This window comes from Diplotaxodon limnothrissa, linkage group LG9 (assembly GCF_057381915.1).
Source record: "Diplotaxodon limnothrissa isolate DT_005_m linkage group LG9, D_limnothrissa_male_GT1.1, whole genome shotgun sequence".
Classification (NCBI taxonomy): Eukaryota; Metazoa; Chordata; class Actinopteri; order Cichliformes; family Cichlidae; genus Diplotaxodon; species Diplotaxodon limnothrissa.
Genome location: NC_140604.1, coordinates 36,509,418 through 36,524,538, shown reverse-complemented (window position 1 = coordinate 36,524,538; position 15,121 = coordinate 36,509,418). Strand labels below are relative to the sequence as shown.

General features: G+C 44.5%; 1 protein-coding gene across 2 annotated transcripts; it reads left to right on the top strand.

Moving 5' to 3' along the window:
* Positions 1-414: 414 nt before the first annotated feature.
* LOC146626064 (zinc finger Y-chromosomal protein 1-like) lies at positions 415-9,955 on the top strand. Of its 2 annotated transcripts, none has more exons than XM_085363168.1 (4): positions 415-588; positions 1,037-1,256; positions 7,835-8,149; positions 8,357-9,955. In XM_085363168.1, exons 1-4 carry the CDS (start codon positions 415-417, stop codon positions 9,739-9,741), a joined length of 2,094 nt encoding a protein of 697 aa, XP_085219294.1. In that variant the 3' UTR covers positions 9,742-9,955. The 2 variants fall into 2 exon arrangements, with proteins under 2 accessions (XP_085219294.1, XP_085219295.1); XM_085363169.1 differs by having other exon boundaries at positions 539-588; positions 1,040-1,256.
* Positions 9,956-15,121: the final 5,166 nt, after the last annotated feature.

Sequence of the window (15,121 nt, the reverse complement as noted above, 5' to 3'; positions counted from 1 at the left end):
ACACAACGACCGAGACTGTCCAAGCCGGGGCTCGAACCGGCAACCTTCCAATTACAAGACGAACTCCCAACTCTTGAGCCACGATCGCCCCAGAAACAACACAACATGTTTTAATGCATTGTCAGAAATATGATGCTAAAAGAAGACAATTGATCAGAAAGCTTGGTGATATGAAAGTGAAACTGGACTACCTTGATTTATTTCACAAGAACTCTAGAAGTGAAAGTTATCGGGCCATATTTTGGTTTTTAATTCAGACTCATTCGTTTGGGAGGATTTGAATTGTTTGTTTGTTTTTTGTCATTTCGGTGCTCACTCCACACCAGTTGGTAGCGGTAATGCACCATTTTGCTGTTTGCCAACCGCCAATAAACAATATAAAGAAGAAGAAGAGTTCCCGGTGTGGCCGCTGAGATGGGGGCAGCACTGAGCTGCTGCAGGGGAAGCTACAGAGGAGCAGAAGAAGAGCAGCAGCAGTGCGTGTGCGGCCTGCCGTTCCGCTGTGTTTCGCTGTTTTCCCGAGTTTTCGGATTCATACTGAAGCTGTTCTCTGCTCGCAGCTCTCCCCCCGGATTCCGCCGCTCTCAGGTACCTGAAGCCGCTCCGTGGCTCCTCTGCCGGTCAAAGGGCCGTTAGCCTCTGCTAGTTGCTGTTAGCATGGCGCTAACGGCTATCATAGATAAACATCAAGTTATTGATCACATTATTGATGAGATTGTCGGTGCCTGTTAACGGTCAGGTTACTGATCTTCGGACGGGGCGTGGCTGTGTAATGAAGCGCAGTTTGCGCTGTTTTAGCGTGTGTACGGTGGCCGAGAGGAGTCTAACTCCATACGCTCTTTAAAGCCTTCAGAGTGAATTCGTGGTCACGTGATGCAGCTTCAAACATTTAAGCGGTTAATTCTTATCGATTGGAAGTCGTTGGTTATCGATCTGAGTGACTCTTCGCGCTTCAGTCTGAGTGGGCGGAGTCAGTGTGACTACTTCCTGTCCGGGTACCAGCTGAAATAACCTGACGGTGGTTTGTTCGGACCAGCAGGGGGCGCTGTGGGAGATGGAGCCTCCCGCAGAAGAAAAGCAGCTCTTCCTGCTGGGAGCTGCAGGAGAGGAGGAGAGGAGGAAGGAGGTGGGCTGCCAGTGGGAGAGCCCCGAGGAGGACAGGAAGGAGGTGGGCTGTCAGAGCGAGGCGGCAGAGAGGAGGGACGCCGCCGTCCAGGTGGACCTGCTGAGTCAGCAGCTGAGCTGGAGACACTCAGGTGAGAGCGCCGCCCTGCAGGTGGAGGGAGGAAACTTTCAAAGAACTTAATGGGGGGAAAAAAGATTTTATTTAAATGTTAGTTTTAAACTTTATTTAATATGTAAATTATTTGATTTTTAGGTTTCCCTAAAAATCAAATAAAATCAGAGTCAGCTGATCGTGACATCTGATCGTCTTTACTATATTTTTGCTGCTCGTTAAATAAAATTATGTTCCGGTTCATACTGAGGTTCACCTGAACTTTTCACCTGCTGCCATCTTTTGTTCTGAAGCCCGTTGGTTGTCACCTGTTGTCGTCATAGTGACGGGTCCAGTTGGGCGGTGCTTCATGCTCGCTGGTGTGGGGGCTGGAGCTGGTTGTGTTTGCACTTCGTGCACGTCGCTGAGACTCCCAGGTTTTTGCTGGTCGGCGAAGCTTCTCTGATGGATTTTGGCAGTTTGGGGTTTAAAGGTGTTTGATGGTGCGTCTCCGTCACGAGAAGCTACTGGACTTAATTCCACCTTTACCTCATGGGCTGCTTTTAAGGTGGAATGTTTAATCAGTCAGCTTAGATCGTTGCGTCAGTGCTGATAGATCTAATTTAGTCTGAACTTTGAAGTGAGGTGCTGAGGCGCTCGCCCCTGAGCGTCTTCGCCCCGATCCACTGATTGAAGAAGAACAACCCCAGGTTTCTCTTCAGCACTGTAGCCAAGCTGACAAAAAGTCAGAGCTCTGTTGAGCCAACCATCCCTTTAACGTTAACAGTTCAGTTCAGTTCAGTTCAGTTCATTTTTTTTTTAAACATTTCAAACATGTGCCTTCACAATCATTACAAAATATCATTCCATTATTTGTTTGAAAAGGAGTAGGCTGAAGTATTTACTTATTTGTCCCTACCCCCTCAAGTTTTACCTCTCATTCATTTAATTTTTTTTTGTCTTAAATTAAACAAACAACATATGAAACATATAAACATATGAAGTAAAACAAAACATAACATACATAAATCAAAAACAAGAAATTAGCAAGCCCCACCACAGTATAGTTTCTTTCATATGAAAAATACAGAATGTGTATATTTGCAGATACACAAGTTATGGAAAAACAACAAACCAAAACAAAACAAAAAAACAACCAAAAAAGAACCGCAACACCATTACCAGCAACATTACCGTCCTGGGTTAACCCCGTTTTCTTCATTCTTATACTTATTTAAAATTAGGTTTTTATATTTTACTTTAAACTGTTTTATGTTTTGACTGTCTTTTATTTCTTCTGTTAGACTGTTCCATAATTTAACTCCTGCAATTGAGATAGACATAGTTCTTAAAGTTGTTCTAGCACTTTGTATTTTTAAATTCCATTTCCCTCTTAAGTTATACCCACCTTCTCTTTCTATGAACAATTTACAGATTTCTTTGGGAAGCAATTTATTTCTGACTTTATACATTATTTGCGCTGTTTTAAGCTTCACCAAGTCTTGGAATTTAATAGCTTGCATTTTGACAAAGAGTGCATTTGTATGGTCCCTGTACCCTACATTATTTATTAATCTAATGGCCCTTTTCTGTATTATAGTTATTGTTTGTGTGTTACTTTTGTATGTGTTTCCCCAGACCTCTACACAGTAGCTCATATATGGCAGTAGTAAAGCACAGTATAAAATGTGCAGTGCTTTCTGATCCAACATATGCTTTGCTTTTCCCAGGACGGCAATGCCCCGTGCCAATTTCCCCCGAACATAAGTAATGTGTGGCTTCCAACAGAGCTTGTGGTCAATGATCACCCCAAGAAATTTTATTTCATTTACTCTTTCTAAATATACATTGTCAACACATATTTCTACTTCGATGTTTTTCTTTTGGTTTCCAAACAACATAAATTTGGTTTTATCGAGATTCAATGATAATTTATTTATATCAAACCACTTCTTTAATATCGTTAATTCCTGTGTGATCATTTCCAAAACCTGTGGCAATTCCCCACCTGCACACAGTATATTTGTGTCATCTGCAAATATTACAAACTTTAAAATCTCCGATACTCTGCAGATATCATTTAAGTACATAATAAACATTTTTGGACCCAGTACTGAACCTTGAGGTACTCCACAAGCTATATCCATCAAATTAGATTTATATTCATTTATTTGTACATATTGTTGCCTATTCCCTACATAGCTTTTTAACCATTCCAAAACCACTCCCCTAAACCCGTACTTTTCCAGTTTTTTTAATAGAATTTCATGATTAACAGTATCAAACGCCTTCTTTAGATCTAAGAAAACTCCGAGCGCATACCTCTTATTATCCATACATTCCGTTATCTTTTCCATTAAATCTATCAGTGCCAAAGCTGTTGATCTGTTGCTTCTGAACCCATACTGACTATCTGTCATTAATTCATATTTTTCCACAAAACTGTCAAATCTTTTTATGAAGAGTTTTTCCAGTATCTTAGAGAACTGGGAGAGTATTGACACTGGTCTATAGTTTGTAAAATTATGTCTTTCACCGGTTTTGTAAATGGGAATAACTTTAGCAACTTTCATTTTTTGTGGAAAAACTCCTTTTTGAAACGACAAGTTGAATATATATTTTAATGGTTTTACGATACCATCAATAACTGTCTTTACCGTTACCATATCAATATCATTCCAGTCTGTACTGGTTTTGTTCTTAAGTCCTCTAACCATGTCATAAATCTCTTTCTCTTCCACTGCTCTTAAAAACATTGAGCTACTATTCCTTTCAATATTTTCACCAGTGTCCCTTTCTATTCCATCAACCTTTATTTCTTCTGCCAGTTTTGGCCCTATGTTTACGAAGAATTCATTAAAGCCATTTACTATCTCCTCCATGTTATTAATACTTCTTGTCCCTTCTATAAAGTACCCAGGGTAATCATTATTCCTTGATTCATTTTTGATTATTCTGTTTAATACATTCCATATATCTCTTGTGTTATCTTTATTGTGTTCTAACCTTTTAATGTAATACTCTCTTTTACAGGATCTCATTATATTAGTTAATTTATTTTTGTAAGTTTTATACTTCATTTCAGTTTCTATTGTTCTCTTTTTTATGAATTCTCGATACAGGGTATTCTTTTTTTTGCTGGCATTTTGTAGTCCTTTTGCCATCCATGGTCTTCCTGCATAGTTGTGTTTCCTATTGATTTCAATTACTGGGCAGTTTTTATCAAGTAATGTGTTAAATGTTCTTAAAAATCCTTCGTAAGCTTTATTAACTTCTGTTTGTTCATATACAATATTCCAATCTTGCTTTAAAAGTTCATTTCTAAGACAATTTAAGGTCTTCTCTGTTCTTATTCTTTTGTAAATAATCTTATGTCCATCGTTGTTCACTTTATAATGGCAATTATACGATGCAAAGACTGGTAAATGGTCACTTATATCATTGATTAACAGCCCACTTTTTATCTTTCCTTCTATTATATTTGTAAATATATTATCTAATAGAGTTGCACAATGAGATGTTATTCTGGTTGGTCTTGTTATCAGTGGAAATAAACCTATGCTGTACATGGAATCAATAAATTCTTCTGTACTCTTATTATGATTTGGATTCAATAAGTCAATATTAAAGTCCCCACAAATAAACATTCTTTTCTGATTTATATTTGTAAATAAGTCCTCCATATTATCCTTAAATATCTCAATCTACAAGAATATTAATAAGAACTGATTTTAAGAAATAATTACTACAGAAGAAGAAAAGTGGTGGTCGGCCTCCCTGTAAACCGCCCTCAGAGGTTATGATTGAACCAGGTTTGTTTCAAATGGATAGAATAGAATATCATTGTCACATGTACAATGCGATTTAGAGCATCTACTCAGTGCAGACATGTAGAAATAAGGAGGGTGAGGTGCACAATTCTTCTCCACTGTATACATTTGAATAAAAAAATATCAAATATAATTATTAGAGGCTTTGTAATTAATCTCAATTAATCGCACAAGAAAATTTGCTCCGAAGCACAAATGTTTTTATTTATTTTTTTAATTTTAAAGGAATTTAGTGTGCGACAGAATCAAATAATAGACATGTACATGACTATTGTAATCTCAAGCTTTTAATTTATGGGGAGAAGGCATTTAAACTACATTTCAATTCAAAACAGAAACAAAAATAATATCACTGGATAAAATTGGAAGACTTAAAATAAAGTGTTACTTTAAGTACATTTTCAAAATGATATCGTCTTTAAATAATAATAATAATAAAAACAAAGTGCAGTTTTTCTTCTTAAAAAAATAAGGCAGAAACATAAAAGGTTATTTGAGCAGCTTCACCTTTAAACTCTGAGTAACCTTAGCCAACATTATTTTGTACATTAGGCTAAAACAGTGTGATCATCGAACATTTTAGTGCAAAAATAACAAACCCGTTGGACTCACAATACCTCCATGCTTATTTACTGTCGGTCTCTTTCAGCCAGTTACTTGGACAAACTAGCCTGTTCACATGTTCAGAGCAGCTCTAATTTTGTTGCTATGTTACTGTAAGTGAGAACAGTCTGTCACATGGGACAGAAGTGGCAGGACCAATCAGATACTTGCAGGCCAGGACAGAAGGTGTAGGTGGGTCGCTGCTCAACTGGACCACCACTGCAGCATGCAGTCTGTCTGGCTGATGGTGGATTCTGCTGTGTACAAACTCAGGGCCCTTTTACACAGGGCTTCCTCATCTGAATCAGAGAGGAGGAGGCTCTTTGTCTTTGCTGGCTCCTTTGTGGTGGCATTGTTACACTGTTACTGCAGCAGAGCTGGTCCAAACCTCTTCTCGCTCTCCCCTTGCAAGACACTCTAAATCAGTGGTCTCCAACCTTTTTTGCACCACGGACCGGCCTTTGAGGTGTCCCGGATAAATACAACAAAATAAAATGATAGGACCAAGGCATAAACGGTGGTATTTTGTATATTAAATAATAAACGCTAATTCACTGTGTACTTGTGTAACTTTATTAGCAGCGTTCTCCTGAAATGCGCCAGCAACATTGAGAATAACATCCTCCTCTCTGCCCTTTAATGCTCTCTGGTCGCTATGGTAACGTGTGCATTCTTCTTCCAAAATAAGACACACAACTACAACACAGGAAAAGACCCAGGGAAACCGAGTTAACGATAAAAACCCTGAAAACCATCAGTTTCACACCCGAGCCTCAACTCTTGCAGTCCGGTACCAAATGACAGTGGTCCGTGGCCTGGGGGTTGGGGAGCACTGCTTTAAATCCTTAAAGTGTGGCTGAAGCACAGCAGCTATCGGGAGCCACTGATGGTTGGGACAGGTCCTTTGTGAAGGCGGTCTTAGATTTCACCATGTAGTTTGAGTCATCATCAGAGACCTCCATGGTGAGATGCAGGTGGCAGAAAGCAGGTAAAACCACTGAACATGAGACATGTCTCACCTCCAAGAAGCTCAGCCACACACCTGTAGTAGACAGTTCAAGAAAGTCGTTATTCATCTCCACAATAACTGTCAACTACAGAGCGTTTTGAAGAAACAGTAACAATAAGTTAAAAATAGTTTTATTTACCTGCATGGCTCAACAACAGTGGCCAGCGTTTGGTGGTTTACCAGCTCTGGTGGAGTTAAAATGACTAGCTTGTGCTTTTGTTTGCCCAAAGCAGCAAAAACAACCTCTTGATACTTTAGCAGACGAGACACCACATACAGGATTGAATTCCACCGTGTGGAAATATCCTGTATGAGTGGCTCTTTCTGTTGCCCCAGTCTTGTTTGCTCCTGGTGTAGTTCCTCCATATTTGCAGGGCTGTCTGTAATACATCTCATTTTGCTTTTCAGTGTCAAAAAGGCAGTTTTCAGGCAGTTGGAAAGTTGGATCACCTGACGCAAACTGTAGCACCCCCTATCTTCTACCACTGGTAGTGGTCTACAGTCCAGAGCAATCCATTATGGGAGATAGTAACATAGTTTGTCCGATGTTGACTTACTAATTTTGGTCCTGAAGCCAGTCATTTCATCAAGTTTGGTCAGCTCCCACAGTTTCTGTGCTCCCTGAAACATGTTTTGCATTTAGATGGTACCGTAAGGTTGAAATGCTTTGGGTGGTATCCAAACTCGTTTTTGCACAGTTTGCACAAAACCTCACTTTTATCAAAGCTTCCATTGGGTAGTCTTTGGAAATGAAATTTGCCTCTGATCAGTCCTAGCAATGTGCTTTCTTCTGATTCTTTGTAGCTTTGTTTTGTGCATCACTGTAATTGGTATAAAAGGAAATCATGCACTGACAATAGTTCCCCTTTGCTTGGAATGCAAAGTGCGATTAAATTAGTAACTTTTTAAAAAAATGAATTAATCACAATTAACGCATTAAAGTCCCACCCGCAATAAAAATATTAGAAAAATAAACAGTGTTTGCATTTCCAGTGTGGGCTATTGCAGGTAAATTAAATAGTGCACAGTAGTGATAGTGGTGTTTGTAGTCTGTGTATTACACGAATAAAACCATGATTAACCCGTCAGTGATGATTCTGTGGGTCAGTTTGCATCACAGACTCAGATTCTGAGTCCTGGTCCTCGTCCCGCTCTGACGCCGGTCTTTGTGTGCAGGCTCGTCTGCGATGCTGCTGCAGTGCATCGCCGTCCGAGCTGACGGACCAGACGGGGGCGCTCTGCTGCAGCACTGCACCACCAACAGGACCAGAACCAGAATCATCCGCCCCGCCCCCAAACTCTCCGATGAACCCACCCCAGCCAAGTCCAGGACTCAGAGGAGACGGTTGGTACCTCAGAGCTCCAATACTGACAAAAAGAGTCGCCGCCGCCGCCACGAGTCATCTGACACTGACCAACAAGAGGAGGCGGAGGTCATGACAGTGGAGGAGGACGTCACAGCTGACCCCACCTGGACTCCATCTGAAGGAGGTGAGTCAGATTTTACTGACGTTTAATATTTGTAGCTTAAAAGTATTAAAATTTTTATTTCCACTCATTCACATTTTTTTTTTAGACTGCTTTAACTCTGGATTAACTCGACTTTAACTCGTCGTGAGGTTGTTTTTTACTCTTGTGTAAATCAGGATTAATCTGATGTTATCCTTGGCTTAAGTCTTTCCTCTCGTGTCCCTGCAGGTGTTGCGCTCCCCGCGGCTCCCGGAGCCCTGCCGGCGGACTCCCAGGATGTGGCCGCAGTGAAGCTGGAGCTCGACAGCACCGTGTGCGACGTTTGCGGCAAAGTGATGAAGAACAAGTCGAGTCTGGCTCGCCACTCCTTCATCCACACGGGGAAGAAGCCGTTCGCCTGCCACCTGTGTGAACTGCGCTTCAATCGCCGCGACAACCTGCAGCACCACCTGAATCGGCTGCATCCAGACGGCGTCGCCAAACGGGAGAAACAGCGGCAGGTTCAGGCGTGGCTGTGTGCCGTGTGTGGCAAGACGTTCAGCTGCCGCTCGCGGCTCAAGACGCACGAGGTCATCCACTCGGGGGTGAAGCCGCACAGCTGCGACCTCTGCCCCAAGGCCTACATGAGGGCCAATGACCTTGAGCACCACAAGAAGGTCGTGCACGTGGACGGCACCGCCGAGCCCCCGCGGCCGAGCTCACTGCTCTGCGACTTCTGCGGCAAAGAGTTTAAGTGCAGGTCGCAGCTCGCTGTCCACTTCCAGACGCACACAGGCGAGCGGCCGCACCTCTGCGACATCTGCGGCCGCAAGTTCGCTCGCCAGTACCAGCTCAAACGCCACAAAGTCCTGGTCCACAGCAACCATGTCAATGGAGAAGACAGCCCACTGGACGCCCCGTTTGCCTGCGGCGTGTGTGGGAAACGGCTCAAATCTGAGGCGCTGCTCACTGCTCACGCCCGCATCCACACAGGTGACAAGCCTCACCGCTGTGGCGTCTGCCTGCGCAGCTTCCAGCGTGCCACCTGCCTCAAACAGCACCAAGTCCGCGTGCACCTGCGGGTCAGGGCGGGCGACGCCAGTGCCAGCCGCAGGAGGAGCACCGCCACCTCTGAGAAGGCGTTCCCGTGCACCGTCTGCAGCAAGGTGTTCAAGTTTCGGTCGCTGCTGGCAAGCCACTCCACCATCCACAGCGACGCCCGGCCCTTCGCCTGCGACTTCTGCAGCCGCCGCTTCCGCCGCCTCAGCCACCTGAAGAGGCACCGAGAGGTCGTCCATGCCAATGGGGCGCGCCTGCCGCAGAGTTTCGTCTGCCACATCTGCGGCAAGGACAAAAAGTGTCGCTCGCAGCTTGCCAGGCACGTCGTCATCCACACCGGGGAGCGCCCGTTCGCCTGCGACCTCTGCTCTGCCCGCTTCAACCGCCACGGCAACCTGCAGCAGCACAGGAAGCGCATGCACGGTGTTGGGACACCGCCAGACGAGGAGGCCCCGCCCATCCTTTTTGACGACGACGCGGTTCTGACGTACAAACAGGAGGAGACAGTGGTGGACTGCGCGGCAGAACTGTCTGAGGACGACATGGACGCCGCTCAGCAGCTGGACGCCACCTGACAGCAGTGAGCGCGCTCACGGAGTCTTGATGCACCCGAGCAGCTCTGCAGGGTTTGACAAACAGACGGAGCTCTCAGAGGGTCTCATGATGTTCAAAGACAAGCAGAGGCAGCTGATTGGCTGGCGGGCTGGTCTCAGATCAGCTGAGATTATGGTAGAAGGAGTTTGAATCAAACTTTATTTGTCTGTATCATGGTTTCATTAAAGATGGTTAAATCACTGCTTCTGTGGTTTCTCAAGGTTCAGTCACATGATTTCATTAATATTGACGGTGACCAATCGGTGTGGAGGAGGAGTGTAACTGTGTTATCTTTGGCAGTTTAAAGGGTCAGTTAAAGAAATGTGTTTGTGTGACTGCTGGGAGCAAAGAGCTGACAAAAACAACATACACCTGGCTCTTTGCTCAGGTGTGCAGACACAACACTCATCCCTCGCGTTACGAGCCTTTTAATGCTTGAATGATTGAGTTCAGAGACATGTCACACTAGGGCTGTTCGATATAACGATATATATCGATGACGATATATAAACATCTGTCGTTTCATTTTACGCTATCTTTTGTTTCGTGGTGTTGCAAAATAAACTTTACGGCAATATTTTTTCATGTTCTGATGTCACTGTAGTTATTATTAATTTCTTAAAGTTCTCTCTTTCTCTTATATTTAATATAACCACACTACGGACAGACAAGCACCTGTTTTTATGCATTGTCGTTAGCAACAACGACGGTAACACCATCGCGTGTCCGCTTGTTTATGTTCCACATAAAGCTTTCACAATAAAGCTCAAGATCCTGTTGAGACTTTTCAAAATAAACTGAATCACGTGAAAGATGCAGAGTGTTTACGGATGAGAATCAAAAAAAGATGCCAGGTGCTAAAAAATAAACCTTAGAGTCAAACGTTAGAACAGGCTTTTCCCCGCAGCACGCCGTGTAATAAATACAAAGAAAACGGCGCCGTTACAACTTGTGTCTAAAAATGTGTCGTTTCATGCATCAGTTAAAACACTCGACTCCAGCTACATGACGCGCAGCTGGAAACACTTCAGGCAGGTCGAGCTGCCCGAGATTCACAGAATTTACAGAAAATGTTAAATTTTTGTGATTTATATAGTTATCGGGACGATAGATGTCTTATATCGGGATATGAGATTTTGGTCATATCGCACAGCCCTATGTGACAATGTCAGGTACAAGTAATGGACAGGAGTGGAAAAAGCAGTCAATGTCCACAGAAGACCTGTATAAAGAGATAAGGGGTGGCTCAAGACTTTTGCACCTGTTGTCTCGTGTAAATAGAAACCTCAGTCCAGCTGTGAGCAAACAGCTATGCTGCACACAAAGAAGTCAAACATCACCACTGATTATCTGCAGGTACAAATTTATTCACATGATCTCAGACAGTTGTACAGCTCAATGATTGGTTCACAGCTCAGCTGTGTCCTTGCAGGGGGCGCCATCCATACAGCCTCTGTGACCGCTGAGCGCCAGCACATTCAGGTAAAATGGACCCAGCTGGACACTTTATTCTCCAACCAATCAGAACATGCAGAAACCTTCACATCAGGAAGTATCGACTCCAGCTGACGGAGGAGGCGGGGTCTGTTGTTATATCACAGAACCAAGGTTATAGAGCCGGGGTGGGGAACTCCAGGCCTCAGGGTCCGGTGTCCTGCAGGTTTTAGCTCTCACCCTGGGTCAACACACCTGAATCATATGATAAGTTCATTAACAGGCCTCTGGAGAACGTATGGTTATGGTGTAACCTTGGTTCTATTAGTGAGAGACAGGAAAAGACCCAGGGAAACCATTACATATGTAACGGTGTGGAGAGTCTCGATATGCTAGGGAACTTCAGGGCACGTTGAGGAGGTCATTTAGCCATTTGAATCAGCTGACACATCTAAAACCTGCAGGACAGCAGCCCTGGAGGTCTGGAGTTGGACAGCCTTGGTTTAAAGTGAGATGCAAAGCTACTGGCACATTGCAGACAGGTGGTGTTACACAGCAGCAGGTTAGAGAAGTCACCTGACCCAGAGACTGAGGCCATTCAGCTGGTCTCGCCTGTCCCAGGGTCAGGTGATCAGCACGTTCTCACGCCCCGAATCACATCTTGCTAAAGCGAAACTATCTCACGACAGACTGAGCTGCAGCGACAGTGTAACACAAACAGTATTTAAAGTAACATTTGGATCACCACCTGAAATCACCGACATTACAACAATAAAAACACAGAAAAACTCCACATTTATTACAGGAACATAAATGTGCAGAGGCTCCATCAAACACAGACATGTGACGTGTTCTGAGCATGAGCAGACTCGTCTGGTTTCCGCACATGCTCAGAACACGTTCAGGTCATGTTCATGTCATGAGGCGAAGGAGCTGCAGCATCGGAGGCCTCATTAAACCGAAGCACAGAAGGAATGATGTGCAAACACGTCAGCCAGGTATCAGGGTGAAAACAATCCGCCTCAGGCTCCGCCCCCAAACCACATTAGCCATATGTCTGTGAAGGTTCTCAGTCATCCAGGTCATCATAGTCAAAGGAGCTTGCAAAGAAAAGCGTCTGGACTTCTTTAAGTTACTTGAAGACGTTTCACCTCTCATCCGAGAAGCTTCTTCAGTTTTAAGGTCAAATGGTGGAGAGTCCCAGATTTAAACCTAGTGGGAGTGACCCCCCACAGAGGGACAAAAGGACCCCCTGATGATCCTCTAATCGCCTGAGCCAAGGTGTGAAACTGGGTGTGGGTCCCAATCAGCCAGAGTTTCGGGTGAGCTCATTGTGAAACCTGGCCCCACCTGTGAAAGGATAAGACAGGTCCATTTCACTATAGATGCCCTCCAGATCGAGATCAGCCAGACTCTGCAGGAACCGGAAATCCTTCTACCCTCTCCAATCTTAGAAAAGGTTTACAAGTTTGTGGACAAGGCTCAACAAGGCCAACACTCTAAAGGAAAAGAAAGACAACGCAGGAAATTTCACACCTTGCTTTCAAAAACACACACACTCCTCATTCTGAACCTACACAACCCAGAGAAGAAAACACACCTGAAGACAGTCAGGAGAAATGGGTAAAGAACTTTTCAGACCGGAATCTCACTGAACCTTAAGAGAGAGTATTAGCCAAAGGACTCTATTTTGCCATTTCTCCACAACAGTTGTCCATAGTGGACCTCATCACAGCCACAGAATCTGCCATATGGATTAATACATTATCACAGACAGAAGCAGAGCAAATCAGGATGAAAGTCTCAGCCACGCTCTCCAGTGCCAAAGTCCCTCTGTCCAACCTCACAATACAGGAAAAGAAGGCCGTCGCTTCCCTGAGCAAAGACCACAACATCACTGTTTTACCAGCTGATAAGGGAAGATGCACCGTGGTCCTAAACACTACAGATTACCACACAAAGATCACTACTCTCCTCAGTGACAACAATATCTATGAAGCCTTAAAGCGAGACCCCACAAGCAGCTACAAAAAGAAAGTTATAGCTTGCCTTCAAGACTTTGAAAAGGACAAAATCATTGACCGCCTTACATATCACTGCCTTTACCCAGGGGATGCCATACCCTGCATTTACGGACTTCCTAAAATCCACAAGGAAGCTGTCCCACTCAGACCCATAGTCAGTAGCATAAACTCAGCCACTTATAACATTGCTAAACACCTTGCTACCATCCTTGCTCCTCTCGTGGGGAACACCCCACACCACATCAAGAACTCCACCGACTTCACCGACAAGGTCCAGAAACTTACCCTGGATCCAGATGAAACCATGGTGTCCTTTGATGTAGTCTCTCTCTTCACTTGCATACGCACCACGGAGGCCGTGGAAACTGTCAGAAAACGACTACAAGAAGACAGCTCCTTGGAAGACAGGACCAACTTCACACCCGATCAGACCTGCACACTGTTAGACCTCTGCCTCACCACTACATATTTCAAGTACAACGAAGGCTTTTACAGACAAAAACATGGCTGTGCCATGGGCTCCCCCGTGTCACCTATTGTAGCAACCTTTACATGGAGGAAGTGGAAAGGAAGGCTCTTGGCTCTTTCAAAGGAAGAGTACCCAGCCACTGGTACAGATATGTGGACGACACCTGGGTCAAAATCAAGACACAAGAAGTGGAATCCTTCACTGCGCACATTAACGCTGTGGATAAAAACATCAAGTTCACCAGGGAAGACACAAAGGACGACTGTTTGCCTTTCCTGGACTGCGCTGTACACATTGAAGAGAACGGCAAACTCAACATCGAAGTTTACCGGAAGCCCACACACACGGACCAGTACCTCCTCTTTGACTCCCATCACCCTCTGGAACACAAACTTGGAGTAATCAGGACCCTACACCACCGGGCAGAACGTGTTCCCTCTAAGCCTGAAGGGAAAAAGAAGGAACACACACATGTAAAGAAAGCACTCAAAACGTGCGGCTATCCTAAATGGGCGTTCTTAAAGTCAGCAAAGAGGCATAGAAAAGAAGATCAGACACCAGCGAGGGAGGATAAGAAGGACAGACGCAACAACATTGTCATCCCCTATGTAGCCGGTGTATCAGAAAAACTCAGGAGAGTTTTCTCCAAGCACGACATCCCGGTGTATTTCAGACCCAGCAACACACTCAGACACAAACTGGTTCACCCGAAAGACAAAACGCCAAAACACAGACTTAACAATGTGGTGTATGCTGTACAGTGCAGCGAGGAATGCCCAGACCTCTACATCGGAGAGACCAAACAACCACTTCACAAGCGCATGGCACAACACAGAAGAGCCACCTCCACAGGACAAGACTCAGCTGTCCATCTGCATCTTAAGGATAAAGGACACTCTTTCGAGGATGCCAATGTTCACATTTTGGACAGAGAGGACAGATGGTTTGAAAGAGGAGTGAAAGAAGCCATCTATGTCCACTGTGAGCGACCATCTTTGAACAGAGGCGGGGGTTTACGACACCAACTCTCTGCCATCTATAATCCAGTTTTGAGATCCTTCCCAGACGCCTTAACGCCCACTCACATCCTGGGCCATCTGACCTCAGGAATGCGCATGATAAGGTGGGGCCAGGTTTCACAATGAACTCACCCGAAACTCTGGCTGATTGGGACCCACACCCAGTTTCACACCTTGGCTCAGGCGATTAGAGGATCATCAGGGGTTCCTTTGTCCCTCTGTGGGGGGAAAATCCCACTAGGTTTATATCTGGGACTCCCCAACATTTGACCTTAGAACTGAAGAAGCTTCTCAGATGAGAGGTGAAACGTCCTCCAGGGCTCTGACGAGTGTTCGTGTTTTAAACTGAAGCTGTTGATCAGTCAATTACGTCATCCTCAGCAGCACCGTCACACTGATTGACAGCTGTGTTTCT